Here is a 14,330-nt window from a genome sequence, read left to right as displayed (position 1 = left end):
ACGGGCTGCCAAGACAGCAGGGATGGAGAACAAGAGCCCTGCTGGCGCTGGGATTCCTGGGCGTGACACCCCCAAAGGAGGCTCTACTGCTGGACCTGCCAGTTACGGCAACCGTTAAATTCCTTTCTTCCCCTCTTTAAGCCAGTTCAAGTGTTTCCATCACCGGCAGCCAGAAAGGTCCCGAGTAAGACCATAATCCCAACGCAGAGAGGCGCACCCCTCCCAGTGACCCGGGGCTGTGCATAGGCAGTGCCCAGGTACGAAGGGCAGAAACACCTCCTGCGTCCTGCCGTGTCCTCTGCGCCCCACCCCCCAGAGAACTTCCCCTGACTTTGAAGTGTGCAGCTGTTGTACACGGTCTGGGAAAAGCAACGTGGGAAAGGTCCCGGGCACAGACAGAGCCCAGCGCAGTCACCCACTGACACCAACAAATGACTCTCCCGCTGATAATTAGGGCAAGATGGTCACTGTCCCTCCCCCACCGCCTTCACACAGCAGACAACCCAATCCCTTCCCTGACTGCCGTCCACCTGCCTCCCCTGTCCCTCCCTTCCCGGCCCTGCAGGCTTAGCCGCTCTCAGATGGATGTTGAAATGTCAAGCTCTCCCAGCCTCTGGATCTGTGCACGTGCCTCCCCTTTTGTTCTGGTTGTCACTGGAGGGTCATGATGACCCAAGGGACAATCTTTCACGCCCGAGGAGCAAAATTTGTCCGGTCGGTAATAAGCCTGTGGATGCATTCGGCTGGACGTTTGAAGACAAATACGTGTCACTGAACGTATTCAGAAACACCGTCTCAGGAAGGAGGAATGCGAGGAAGGAACCCAGTAGAAGGAGCCCACCAGGACGCAGTCGGGGAGGACACGTCTCAACCAGCAACATTCTTGGAGTTTCAGAAACGATCGAAATGAAAGAAAGCGGTGAGGCTGTACAGGTTAACATTTTTGTGACCACGAAGGAATCGGGCAGAGCACAGGGGCCGAGATCAAAAGGGAAAAGCGCCTGCTTCCGGGGCTCTCTGGCTGCCCCGTCTTCCTACCACTGCTGAGATGGTAAAGCCCCAGAGAGCAGCCCCAGCTCCCGAGTCTGAATGGCCTTGCAATCCACCTGCTGGGCCTGCTGCATAGACACCGGCTGGCGGCAACTCTGGGAAGGCAGAGGAAGCTGAGACGACCCCCAGATTCCACAGGCCAGGGGCACCCCCGGGACTCGACCCACATGAAGGGCTGTATCCTAAACCCAGGACAGAGGAGGGGTGCTGTGGGACCCAAAACCCATGGGTCGCAGGGAAGGACCCGCCGCAGAGAGGAGGCTTACCAGTGCGACACCCAGGATCTGGGGGAAGGTATAGGAGGAACAGCCGGCGGGCGTGAGACGGATGGTGGCGTAGGGGGTCTGAAACCAGGCCTTCTCGCTGGCCCACACGATGTCGCAAAGGGGCAGGATGGAGGCTCCCAGGCCCAGTGCGGGCCCGTTGATCGCCACCACGATGGGCTTCTTAAACTGGATAAAGGCCTTCACAAAGTCCCTGGGGAAGAGAGAAGACCCCCCCTTTAGCCAGTGAGCAGGCCTGCCGAGACCCACGGACACCCTTGATTCTGTCGAGGTGGAAATAAGCTTCCCCAGGTGCTGGGAAGCACCCACAGATCGTGAGGGAAGTGGGTGCTCAGCAGGGTCTCATTCTCCCAGACACCGAGCCGCAGAGCTGCAGGCACAGGCGTGGCACTTAGTGGGTGGTACCAGATTTTCAGAGGGAAACTCATGGGGTGATCACGGTTTGCCCAGAGGGCCCCAGGTCATGCCCGTTGTCCCAGCACTGCACCAGGCTACCCTGTCCTTCCACCCCCTAGATATTGACAAGGTGTAAATATCCTTAAGGAAGATCGCTTGAATGTTAAGGTTCTGAACAGAACCAAAAGGAGGGTGTTACAAGGAAGGGTACGTGAACTCAAGGAGAGAAGGAACATTCTAAGGGCACTGGCGAGGGTGGAATTGGTGGCTTTGAGTGGATGAACCTCTTATTATTCGAGGTGCTCCAAGTTTGGTCTAATGGTCACCCTGGGTGATGCTGCAGAGGGCATTCAAGCGTCAGACGGTAGGCACAGGTGGGGATTGATGACATTTAAGAATGCTTTCAAGTCCTAGGATTGTCTGATTCTGAGTTACCTAAAGACATGCCAGACTCACCCGGGGTGGATTCAGAATGCTGACAAGGGTCTCTATATTTGGGTGGCTTTGACCAAAACTGGGGAAGGACGCTGGGCTCCCCTGGAGGTGTGAGGCATCTGGCACCATGCCTACGAATTAGGTGATATGCTATCTCCCTGCCCTTCTGCATTGAGCAAGGTTACAGGGTGCATCTTTAATATTAAACAGAGACGCCTACAATAAACCTCTACTTCCTTGCCTTAGAACACTTTTCACCTTTCCCTTAGTTGCTGTATTAAGGTCTATAAAATTTTAACATTCATGTGGACACAGAGGAAAGATCCAGGATGTCTAGCAAAGCTTGCGTCCCTCATTATTCTCAGGTGGAAGATCGGAAACTAACAAGAACTCACAAGAATAAAATCCAAACTCCTGACCATGACCTTGGTCTGCCTCTGCTTACCTCTCCAGACTTATCTCCCGTCTCTCTCACCCCTGTTCACTGTGCAGGAGCTGCACCGGCCTTCTGAGAGTTCTTGGAAAACACCACTATCACAATTTGCAATTATCCTAATTATTTGCTTGCTTACTTGAATTCTCCTCCCCCTTTAGTTCCTGAAGGAAACTCACAGGTCTGCCTTGGGCACTGCTTGGTCTCCATGCATACTGGAATTAGCACTCAGTAAACAATCTCCCAGAATGAGAGCAAAGACTGCAGATGTGTAGCGGTGATGCACGAGCTATTCACCAGACCTGGTTTCCCTTCCCTCTTCTTCCTGAGGCTGCAACTGGAACACGGTCCCCAGGCTCCCTTGCAGTTGGCTGTGGCCCAGTAAACAAGTGCTGGCCGATGGGATGTGAGTGGAAACCAAGTACACACTTCCGGGCCTGATGCAAGGAAACCTCCCACCACACAGCCCCCCAAGCCCTCTCATCTTGACAAGCTTGGCAGTCTTGGAAGACCTTTGTTGAGCCGCAAGATGGAAGGAGTTTGAGTTCCTGAGTCACCACTTGGAGGACAGTCATGGGCTGATCAGCAACTTCTGTTCTAGGTTCACATATATGTGAAGTAAATTTCTATCACAGCTGAGCTGTTACATACATTTGGGGTTCATTTGTTACAGCAGCTAATACTTAACTAATACAAATGTCGAGCTGATTTATCCCTTCTCAGTTGATACTATTCCCCCCGAATTCTTATCGAAAGATGTGGGTATCACGGTGATATGCTGGGATCAGATTGAACTGTGAGAAGACTGCTTAATACTCCACTGGGGTAGGGGGTATCTTAGGACCTACACGTTGTCATGAAAGTACACGTCCAGGCTTGAGACGTCAGATTTCCTGACATCCGTGTGATTCTGTGAGTAGATTCTCTGTGAGGTATCTCAGTCACTGCTGCCCCACTGTGGCTGATCCCGGAAGGATACTGCTACCCAGAGGGAGACCTGGCACCACGGCCTTCTGAGTCCTGGTTTTCCAGTGGCCCATTTCCTGGCTTGACTTTCTAACTTCATGGCTTCAGTCACTGGTTTTAACAAGTGCTTTTTACCAAATGCAATTTGGAGTCTGCAGGAGATGTGGGGCTTCCTTGTAGGGTCCTTGGAACCACAGGGTTTGGGTATTTTTAACAGATGTTCTACTCCTAAATCCCCTCATATGATTCCAGGATCTTGGATCTCAGAGTTGGGAAGGACTTTAAGAGGCATGGAGCCATATGACAAACCCACAGCCAACATCGTCCTCAATGGTGAAAAACTGAAAGCATTTCCACTAAGATCAGGAACAAGACAAGGTTGCCCACTCTCACCACTCTTATTCAACATAGTTTTGGAAGTGTTAGCCACAGCAATCAGAGAAGAAAAGGAAATAAAAGGAATCCAAATCGGAAAAGAAGTAAAGCTGTCACTGTTTGCAGATGACATGATACTATACATAGAGAATCCTAAAGATGCTACCAGAAAACTACTAGAGCTAATCAATGAATTTGGTAAAGTAGCAGAATACAAAATTAATGCACAGAAATCTCTGGCATTCCTATACACTAATAATGAAAAATCTGAAAGTGAAATCAAGAAACACTCCCATTTACCACTGCAACAAAAAGAATAAAATATCTAGGAATAAAACTACCTAAGGAGACAAAAGATCTGTATGCAGAAAATTATACGACACTGATGAAAGAAATTAAAGATGATACAAATAGATGGAGAGATATACCATGTTCTTGGATTGGAAGAATCAACATTGTGAAAATGACTCTACTACCCAAAGCAATCTACACATTCAATGCAATCCCTATCAAACTACCACTGGCATTTTTCACAGAAATACAACAAAAACTTTCACAATGTGTATGAAAAGACCCTGAACAGCCAAAGAAATCTTGAGAACAAAAAATGGAGCTGGAGGAATCAGGCTCCCTGGCTTCAGACTATACTACAAAGCTACAGGAATCAAGACAGGATGGTACTGACACAAAAACAGAAATATAGATCAATGCAACAGGATAGAAAGCCCAGAGATAAACCCAAGCACATATGGTCACCTTATCTTTGATAAAGGAGGCAGGAATGTACAGTGGAGAAAGGACAGCCTCTTCAATAAGTGGTGCTGGGAAAACTGGACAGGTACATGTAAAAGTATGAGATTAGAACACTCCCTAACACCATACACAAAAATAAGCTCAAAATGGATTAAAGACCTAAATGTAAGGCCAGAAACTATCAAACTCTTAGAGGAAAACATAGGCAGAACGCTCTATGACATAAATCACAGCAAGATCCTTTTTGACCCACTTCCTAGAGAAATGGAAAAACAAAAATAAACAAATGGGACCTAATGAAACTTCAAAGCTTTTGCACAGCAAAGGAAACCATAAACAAGACAACAAACAAAAGACAACCCTCAGAATGGGAGAAAATATTTGCAAATGAAGCAACTGACAAAGGATTAATCTCCAAAATTTACAAGCAGCTCATGCAGCTCAATAACAAAAAAACAAACAACCCAATCCAAAAATGGGCAGAAGACCTAAATAGACATTTCTCCAAAGAAGATATACAGACTGCTAACAAACACATGAAAGAATGCTCAACATCATTAATCATTAGAGAAATGCAAATCAAAACTACAATGAGATATCATCTCACACAGGTCTGAAGAGCCATCATCAAAAAGTCTAGAAACAATAAATGCTGGAGAGGGTGTGGAGAAAAGGGAACACTCTTTCACTGCTGGTGGGAATGTGAATTGGTACAGCCACTATAGAGAACAGTATGGAGGTTCCTTAAAAAACTACAAATAGAACTACCATATGACCCAGCAATCCCACTACTGGGCATATACCCTGAGAAAACCATAATTCAAAAAGAGTCATATACCAAAATGTTCACTGCAGCTCTATTTACAATAGCCAGGAGATGGAAACAACCTAAGTGTCCATCAACGGATGAATGGATACAGAAGATGTAGCACATATATACAATGGAATATTACTCAGCCATAAAAAGAAACGAAACTGAGTTATTTGTAGTGAGGTGGATGGACCTAGAGTCTGTCATACAGAGTGAAGTAAGTCAGAAAGAGAGAGACAAATACTGTATGCTAACACATATATATGGAATCTAAGAAAAAAAAATGTCATGAAGAACCTAGGGGTAAGACAGGAATAAAGACACAGACCTACTAGAGAATGGACTTGAGGACACGGGGAGGGGGAAGGGTAAGCTGTGACAAAGTGAGAGAGAGGCATGGACATATATACACTACCAAACGTAAAATAGATAGCTAGTGGGAAGCAGCCGCATAGCACAGGGATATCGGCTCGGTGCTTTGTGACCGCCTGGAGGGGTGGGATAGGGAGGGTGGGAGGGAGATGAAAGAGGGAGGAGATATGGGAACATATGTATATGTATAACTGATTCACTTTGTTATAAAGCAGAAACTAACACACCATTGTAAAGCAATTATACTCCAATAAAGATGTTAAAAAAAAAAAAGAGGTATGGAGTCCAATCTTCCACTTGTGCAGAATCCCCTCCACAGCCTCCCGAGGACGCATCATGGCCTCTGCTGAACATTCTCAATGCAGAGGGTCCATCCCTATAAAGGCGCCTCCCTGCCGAGGCCCTTATGTGGGCCCCTCCGATGCTCCTATTTGCTCTGCTTCACCATCCACACGACAGTTCTTCCAGAATTCACCCGGGCCCTCATGACTTTCCAGAAGCTTCCCGTTCCAGACCCAGAGACTTTCATGCTATTGTTTCCAACCTGAGCTCTGTGCAGAGGCACCAAGGACGCCCGAGGAGGGCTAAGGGGCCCAGGTGTGCTCAGCTCCGACCCTCCACCCCCAAGCTCCCCTGTTTCAGTCCAGCAGCCTCATGAATTCATTTCCTTGATATAAAAATGTGATGCACAGACCGCTCTCCCCATCCTTTTCCTCTCACCTCAAGCGGTAGATCTCTATCGCGAGGGCCCGCCGGATGTGGGAGCCAGACAACACACAGGATATTGCATTACAGACACTGCCGCTCAGATAGCTGATGCTGGTCTGCGTGGCGGGGCTGCGCTGGGGAGGTGGCTGGCCGTCATCCCCCCGCGTCAGAGTCCCTCAGGCTGACACCAGCCCTCGCTTCTCCCTCCCAGGCTGATGTGGCAGAAGGAGCAGGAACTTTGGGGTCTGAAAGACTTGGGGTCAAGTCTCAACACTGCCCCTCACTAGTGGGAAGACCTTGGACAAGTTACCCAGTCTCTGGAGCCTCATTTTGCTTCCTGGAAAATGGGAAAGCCAGTGGGGGTGTCCACAAGAATTAAATGTGATGGTCCACCAGAGGCACCAGCACACTGCCTGGCACACAGGCCACTGTTATCACGGTCGGTGCATCGGCTACGGAGGGTGGACACAGCTTTCACTCCATTCTCAGTGGTCTGTAATCTGCTCACCTGGCCTGAAGGAGACTCAGCAAAATTCTGCACACGGGGATGTCTGGATTTCACCTGGAGCACTTGGCAACTGTGACCCCGTTATCCAGTCCCTTTAACCAGAGCCGTACAGTGCAGCCCTCCCACTGCCAAAGTTCAGAGCCAAGGCAGCCGGGACGGGGCCTGTGAGCACCAGGTACACACGGTGACAACCATCCTGGACCGCCCCCGGAAGCCCACTCCATAGTCAGACCCAGGCTTAGCTAGAACTTGCGGCTGTAAGTAACACGGGTAACAATGAAAATAATTCTTTACATTTATTCTAAGTACTCATTCTGGGCCAGGCACGGGTCAAGTATTGCACACAAGTTATCTGATTCCTCTTTGTCCCAGCAGCCCGCCAGCAGGCCACCACATCCCCTGTGAGGAGTTCAGGTGAGGGCAGCCTCTCATCCAGGATTGGGCGGACAGCTTTGCTTGGATCCTGGATAGAGGCGTCTTCGGAATGAGTCATCTGAGCTCTTCCCACATCTGCCAGTCCATTCAGCGAACATCTGCAGAGGGAACGCAGCTTCCCGGGCCATGTGCACGCATGTTTTCTTTACGAAACTTTGAGGATGGGAAGGGAGCACCGCTGGGGGTATTATGGCTGCGTGGCCCAGCCGACAGCGTGTGTGTGCCGGGAGAATTGCAAGGGATGCCCGCAGGTGATAAGGTCCTGTGGCCAAAATATGTCTCAGCCATGCCAGATTGTGAACGAAGTTCTTTCACAAGAGACTGCTCAGACAGTAAATACGTTAACGTGCCTGGAAAATCCGCAGGACTGGGGACAGAACTCATTTATTGACAGAGCCCCTCGCTCACGATGCTGCTCTGGAAAGCTACAGAACAGTCTTTGGGGAAGGCTTCTCTGCACTGTGTTCCTGAAACTTCTGGTGCGCTCAGTCAAGGTGCAGAAGCCTCTTGGTTGGTACGGGGTGGGGGTTCTCAACCCTGTCTTCATATTAGAAACACTGAGGGGACTTTAAAACCCCCACATCACACACATTAACTCAGAAGCTCCTGGAGGGACAGCCGAGCAGCTGGGTTTTGGAAAAGCTCACTGAGCTGAGAACTGGTGGCCCAGGGGACACCCCCACTCCATCTCCCTGGGTCCCTGCCAGCCCACGAACTAGGAAACTCCGCTTCCTCTGCCGCCTTTCTCTTTGCTCTGCCTAAGAGAAACTCTCCTTCCTGAGGAGATGGCAACTGTCTGAGCTCCACTGACTGCGTTTCTCCAGAGATGAGGTCATGCGTTCAGCATCTCCTCCAGTTTGGGACTGCAGCTAATGCCACCAGTGAAACTCGTAAACCAGGTGAAGACTACAGCCACGACTTTGCTCAGGCCACAGAGGTAGGCGCCCCATCTCTGACAGTCCCATAAATGAGGAGGGACGCTTATGGGGGACCCTGCTGGTCCCCTCACTATGTGACAAGGTGCCTGTGAAAGGACACAGCCGAGTGGAGCAAAGAACAAACCACCGTGTACACGGCTGGGCTATCTGCACGTGGGCAGCCCGAGAGCAGCCTGAAACCACGCCGCCTTTTCTCATAACTGCCTTCAGGTAGCCCACGTCTCTTCCAGCAAGAATTCTGCCACGGGAAGTGCACAGGGGTTTTAGAGCAGAGATTCTAGGGGATGCTTCCCCCTAAAGAGGGACTCGGAACCCCACGTGTGCAGGCGTCCCTGGAGGCTCTGCATCCCCTGGAAGCCTCCCTTGCCTGTGGGAATCAGCTTCCGGGAGACGCTGCCAGAGCCCAGTGAGACTGGAGGCCACAGAAAATCCCTAACATGCGGCCGGAGGCTCCACGACTCCACGCAGAGTAACTGCTCCTTTTCAAGGGACCAGGAGGCATCACTGAACCGTGGCTTGTCTGAGGACCACATGAGATGCAGCAGTGGGCGTATGTGCCCTTCCCAGGATGGAGGACCCGTGACACCCTTGCTGGAAATCACGATCACTTGCTTTTGACAAATGCATAAAGAATGGGGAAATAACTACCCTTCAGTGTCCCAGAGGAGATACTGATCTTTGGGATTGGATGTCACCCCGAGGATACCACTTTTTGCCCCAAAGGCAATAAGACAGTGGGGGAAACATTCCCCACCCCATTGGATCTGCATATACACAGCTCCCCACATCCATCCTTCTCTCCAGGGCTGAGCCATGTCAGCTCCTGGAGGCAGGGACCCCCAGAAAAACAAAGATTTCACCATCAGGCAGAGGGTGGGAGTAGTGTGTATAATACTTGGGCATTACCAGACACTGGGCTTAATATGAAGAAATAAAATCTCTTTTTGATCCAAAGAATAAAGTGGGATATAACCTAGAGTGTAGAAGCATCCCTAATTTTGGCAGGAAGACACTGGATGCCCAGTTAAAATCTGAATTTCAGATAAACATCAAATCATGTTTTTAGTATATGTATGTATATCCCACGTACTGCATGGGCTGGGATATACCCATGCTTTAGAAAATGTTTCATTGTTTGAAATTCCAATTTAACTGAGCAGTCTGTATTTTTTTTATTATTAATTTTTTTGGCTGCACCGCGCAGCACGTGGGATCTTAGTTCCCCAACTAGGGATGGAACCCGTGCCCCCAGCCATGGAAGCATGGAGTCTTAACCACTGGACCGCCAGGGAAGTCCCCGAGCAGCCTGTATTTTTCAGTGGTAAACGTGGCAGCCCGAGGCAGGTCCCCAAGTGTTTGAACATCAGCAGGGCTCACCTGATGGCCTCTGCAATCCGGGTGCTCTCCTTCCTCCGGTCACTGGACAACCGGCCAATTAGGTAGGAGTAATCCAGGCCACTGCAGAACACGCTGCCCACGGCGCTAAGCAGCAGCAGTTTGCTGTCGTCCGTGGCCGCGTTGCAGAGCGCGCGCCGCACCTCCTTCATGATCTGTGGGCAGAGACGAATTTGCGGGGGTGAGTGTCCATTTGTAAGGCAGGGGCCTTCAGACCTGTGCCGACCCCTGGGCGCAGAGGCCAGTCTACTCGGCCTGTGCAGGGAGCCTCCCCTGAACACACGCCACGTCCAGACCAAGCAATGAAACGCCAAACCAGACACGCCGCACCATCCCGGAGGCAGCACAGAGCGCTAAGGAGGTGCCAGTGGGGTCACTGGCGGCAGACTCGGAAGCCTGGCGTGCAGCCATCTGAGCCCTGGTAAATCTCTGCAGACCTTCCTCCAGCGTTCGCTTGTTTAGCCCTTTCCGAGGGGCGGGAAAATACTCCTGTGCACAGCCCAGGGGAGGTATGTTAGCCAGCACTAGAAGGCCCCGTTTAATTACACTCTTCCTTACCCTAAACTCCACTAAGATGCTCACGTGGCTCATAGGTGGCACACAGGAAGTGGGCTTTGGCAACAGACCCATAACGTTTTCCAGGTGCTGAGGAAAATAACCATTAAACACGTATTCTGTATCCAGCTAAACCATCATTCAAAGGCAAGGGTAAAGAGTAGGCATTTTCAGTTAAAAGAATGTCTGCCACCCTTAGGCCCTCACTGAAAGAACTAAGAAAGGATGCACTTCAAGAAGAAGAAAACCATGTTCAGAAAGAAAAACTGACATGTAAGGAACAGCAACCGGCACAGAAAGTGGAGAATGTGTTAGGAAATCAATATAAGAATTAACTGTAGGGCTTCCCTGGTGGTGCAGTGGTTGAGAGTCCCCTGCGGGTTCGTGCCCCGGTCCGGGAGGATCCCATGTGCCGCGGAGCGGCTGGGCCCGTGAGCCATGGCCGCTGAGCCTGCGCGTCCGGAGCCTGTGCTCCGCAACGGGAGAGGCCACCACAGTGAGAGAGGCCCGTGTACCGCAAACAAAACAAAACAAAAAAAGAAAAAAAAGAATTGACTGTAAAAATCATCATACTGATAGTGGCTAATTGGAAGCTGGGGTTTTGCACAAGGTAGAACTATAGCCTTAGGCAATAATATTGGGTTAGATGACGAGAGTTAGGGCGTGCCGAGGTTATGTGTCTGGGAGTGGTGCAAAGGGTCATGATCACGTTTAGGCTCCGCTACGTGTACATAGCTTAAGGAAAACTTCTTAAAAGTACGTGAATGACAACTAATGGCTGCAGGGGAGGGGCAAAATAAAGCAGCTTCATCACTCAGTCCAACAGAAGTTAGGGAAGCAGGAAAAATAAGTGCAAAAAGTGCACGGTAAGAAAAAACAAGGCATTTACTTGCCTGAGTGGAGCTGACAGTCCAACAGGAGAGACAGTAAAGGAACAGGCTTTTAAAGGATTGTTATTAATTATTCAAAAGGCAGAATCACAGGGTATAGTGGGGAAATTTTATGAGAGCATTGTTTTTTAAATTGTACTTTAAATGGCACACACCCCCCGCCGCCCCGCTTAATTAAGCACTTAAGAGGGGTCAGGGATTGCATCTGTTAACTTCCACGTAACATTTTACTCCAAACAAAATTCCTGTAAGGTAGGGAATGGTATCCCAATCTTGCAGATGAAGCAAGGAAGACTCAGAGAAGCGAAGGAAGTGGTTCAAGGTCACCAGTAAGAGGCAGAACCAGGATGCAAATCTCACCCCTACGTCCCTTCTCTGTCCATGACTGCACACTGCAGGATGACTTAAATAAATGGATGAATCTTTGTGGAAAAAACACCAGGCCTAGACGTCAATCTGAATCACGACTCTCGGGGTCTGAGCTCTGTGAGAAGGACGGGAGAAGTACTTTCCGCTCTTAACAGGGGATAAGCCACAGATACTCACTTTGAACAACAGAAAAGCTAACAGGCCACTATCATGTGGGTCCTTTAATCCATCTGACTCCAGAAATAGACACACTCTCACCTAGATATGAACTCTATTTCTCCGAGAGGCAAAGAAAACCCTGCTCTGAAGACATGAGCTGCACTTCTGCGTGTGACTCTCCATGCCAGGGCACACGTACTTGTCAATTAGTAAAAACAAAATCAAACACGGCGGCTGCCTCCTTTACGAATTAAGTGGAAAGTGGCTTTGTGTTTTCTTCATACAACAAAAGTACATACTACATTTTTAATTTTAAAAAACGTATATATCTAGTTAGTATGCCCTTCCTTTGCCTTTCTCGTGTTGATAACCCAATTTGGACTGATGGCTAAGATGCCACCTTCTCGAAGGACCACGCCCCATCCCACCACCTATTTTATAATGTAACTGGTGTGTTTAGAGTAAAAGGTTCTAAAATTATTACACACTCCTTTGCCTTCTTAAACAGAACACATGGCACACGTGTAACTACCTCTCCAGGGCAAGTGCTACAGCCTGTAAAGGAGCAGTCCCCTCAGAGGCTCCCAGGGCATGCTTCTGTTACAAAAGGGGCCAGACCGTGGTGCATCTGGAAGTCCCAGGTCCGTTCTGGAGATTCACTGCCCCTGCTCTGCTCTTGCCAGCCACTACCTGCTCCTGCGTGAGTGTCTGCTAGAGAAAGCATGCTCCTCCCTGCCACTTCTACCTTTCGATCTGCCACGGGTTGGAAGCAGATGACCAAATCCATTAAAAGCGGGTGTAGGGATTCTCTGGTGGCACAGTGGTTGAGAGTCCGCCTGCCGATGCAGGGGATGAGGGTTCGTGCCCCGGTCCAGGAAGATCCCACATGCCGCGGAGCGGCTGGGCCCGTGAGCCATGGCCGCTGCGCCTGCGCGTCCAGAGCCTGTGCTCCGCAACGGGAGAGGCCACAACAGTGACAGGCCCGCGTACCGCAAAAAAAAAAAAAAAAAAGGGTATAAAAAGGGAGCAGACCAGGGTCCCTCTCTCTCCTTCATCTTTACTTGCTGAACCCAGTCACCCAGGGCCCGTCTCAACTGCGACCACCCTCACGAAGGCCTTCCCAAATACCGCAGACAAAATGCCACCCCCTCCTTCCCCTGACACCCCAAGTACTTTAAATCCCTGCTCTGACGCTTCTACAAACTCCCTGGTAGAACGGGTGTCTCCTTACTTTTTCCTGCCTCCTTCCTGATTTAAACCCCTGTGACAGGCAGCCTCTAAGGCAGCTGGTATTCACACCTGTGTGCAATCCCCTCCCCTCGAGTACAGACAGGACCTAGTGACCCACTTCTAACCGAGAGAATATGGTAAAGTGATGGATGCCCCTGTCAAGAGGAGACTAAGATACAAAATGACGATAGCCTGTCTTGGCTGTCCTCTTTTTTTTTTTTCCTGGCTGCACTGCGAGGCTTGCGGGATCTGAGTTCCCCAACCAAGGATTGAACCCGAGCCCCAGCAGTGAAAGCGCCAAGTCCTAACCACTGGACCACCTGGGAATTCCCTCGGCCGTCCTCTTTTGCCAAACCTCTTTCTTGAAGCTCTCGGTCCAGGGGATGCAGGCTGCCATGCTGTGAGTACCCCTGTGGAGAGGCTATGCCATAGTCCATGGGGAGTAGCCAATGACAAGGAACTGATGTCTCTGGCCTGGGACCTGCCAGCAGCCAGCTGGAGGAGCCTGAAAGTGGCGCCTCCTGCATCGAGCCTTCAGGTGAGACTGCAGCCGCAGCCAACACCTCAACTGCAGCCTTGTGGGAGACTCTGAGGCAGAAGTACCCAGCTAAGCCAAGCCAGCACACTTGACCCTCACAGACTGTATTTGTTGTTTTAAGATGCTAAGTTTAGGGCAATGTGTTATGTGGTAATATAACTAATACCATCCCTTAAGAGTTTAAATAAGGGCTTCCCTGGTGGCTCAGTGGTTAAGAATCTGCCTGCCAACCGAGGTGACACGGGTTCGATCCTTGGTCCGGGAAGATCCCACGTGCCACGGAGTAACTAAGCCCATGCGCCACAACTACTGAGCCTGTGCTCTAGAGCCTGCGAGCTACAACTACTGAGCCCACATGCCACAACTACTGAGCCCAGGTGCCACAACTACTGAACCTGCATGCCGCAACTATGGAGCCCACATGCTGCAACTACTGAAGCCCGTGCACCTAGAGCCCATGCTCCACAACAAGAGAAACCACTGTGATGAGAAGCCCACAAACAACAAAGAGTAGACCCCGCTCACCACAGCTAGAGAAAGCACACGCACAGCAACAAAGACCCAACACAGCCAAAAAAAAAAAAAAAAGAGCTTCAATAAAATAGTATTCTACTCATCTGTTTAGCCCTATAACACCAGGAAACTGTGCATGTAACAGAATTTAATAAATGTTTGTTGGACTGAGTGAATGGTAGTGTTTACCTCCTCAAGAAGTTTAGAGTCTAATGGA

The 14,330-nt window shown here is 49.9% G+C and overlaps 1 protein-coding gene across 2 annotated transcripts in view; it reads right to left on the bottom strand.

Annotated features, from left to right (window-relative positions):
* The window catches only part of CDYL2 (chromodomain Y like 2), a 189,034-nt gene that overhangs the window by 9,618 nt on the left and 165,086 nt on the right, over window positions 1-14,330 (bottom strand). For both annotated transcript variants that reach the window (XM_027119192.1, XM_027119194.1), the window contains exons 4-5: window positions 9,842-10,014; window positions 1,317-1,527 (exon numbers count right to left, since the gene is read on the bottom strand). In XM_027119192.1, coding sequence (XP_026974993.1) covers window positions 1,317-1,527; window positions 9,842-10,014 — 384 coding nt within the window. The remainder of the gene's footprint in view (window positions 1-1,316; window positions 1,528-9,841; window positions 10,015-14,330) is intronic.

Source organism: Aethalodelphis obliquidens, unplaced genomic scaffold (genome assembly GCF_003676395.1).
Source record: "Aethalodelphis obliquidens isolate GAN/ISIS:26980383/991018 unplaced genomic scaffold, ASM367639v1 scaffold20, whole genome shotgun sequence".
Taxonomy (NCBI): Eukaryota; Metazoa; Chordata; class Mammalia; order Artiodactyla; family Delphinidae; genus Aethalodelphis; species Aethalodelphis obliquidens.
The sequence above is the reverse complement of the archived record's forward strand: the minus strand, read 5'-3'. Positions and strand labels throughout refer to the sequence as shown.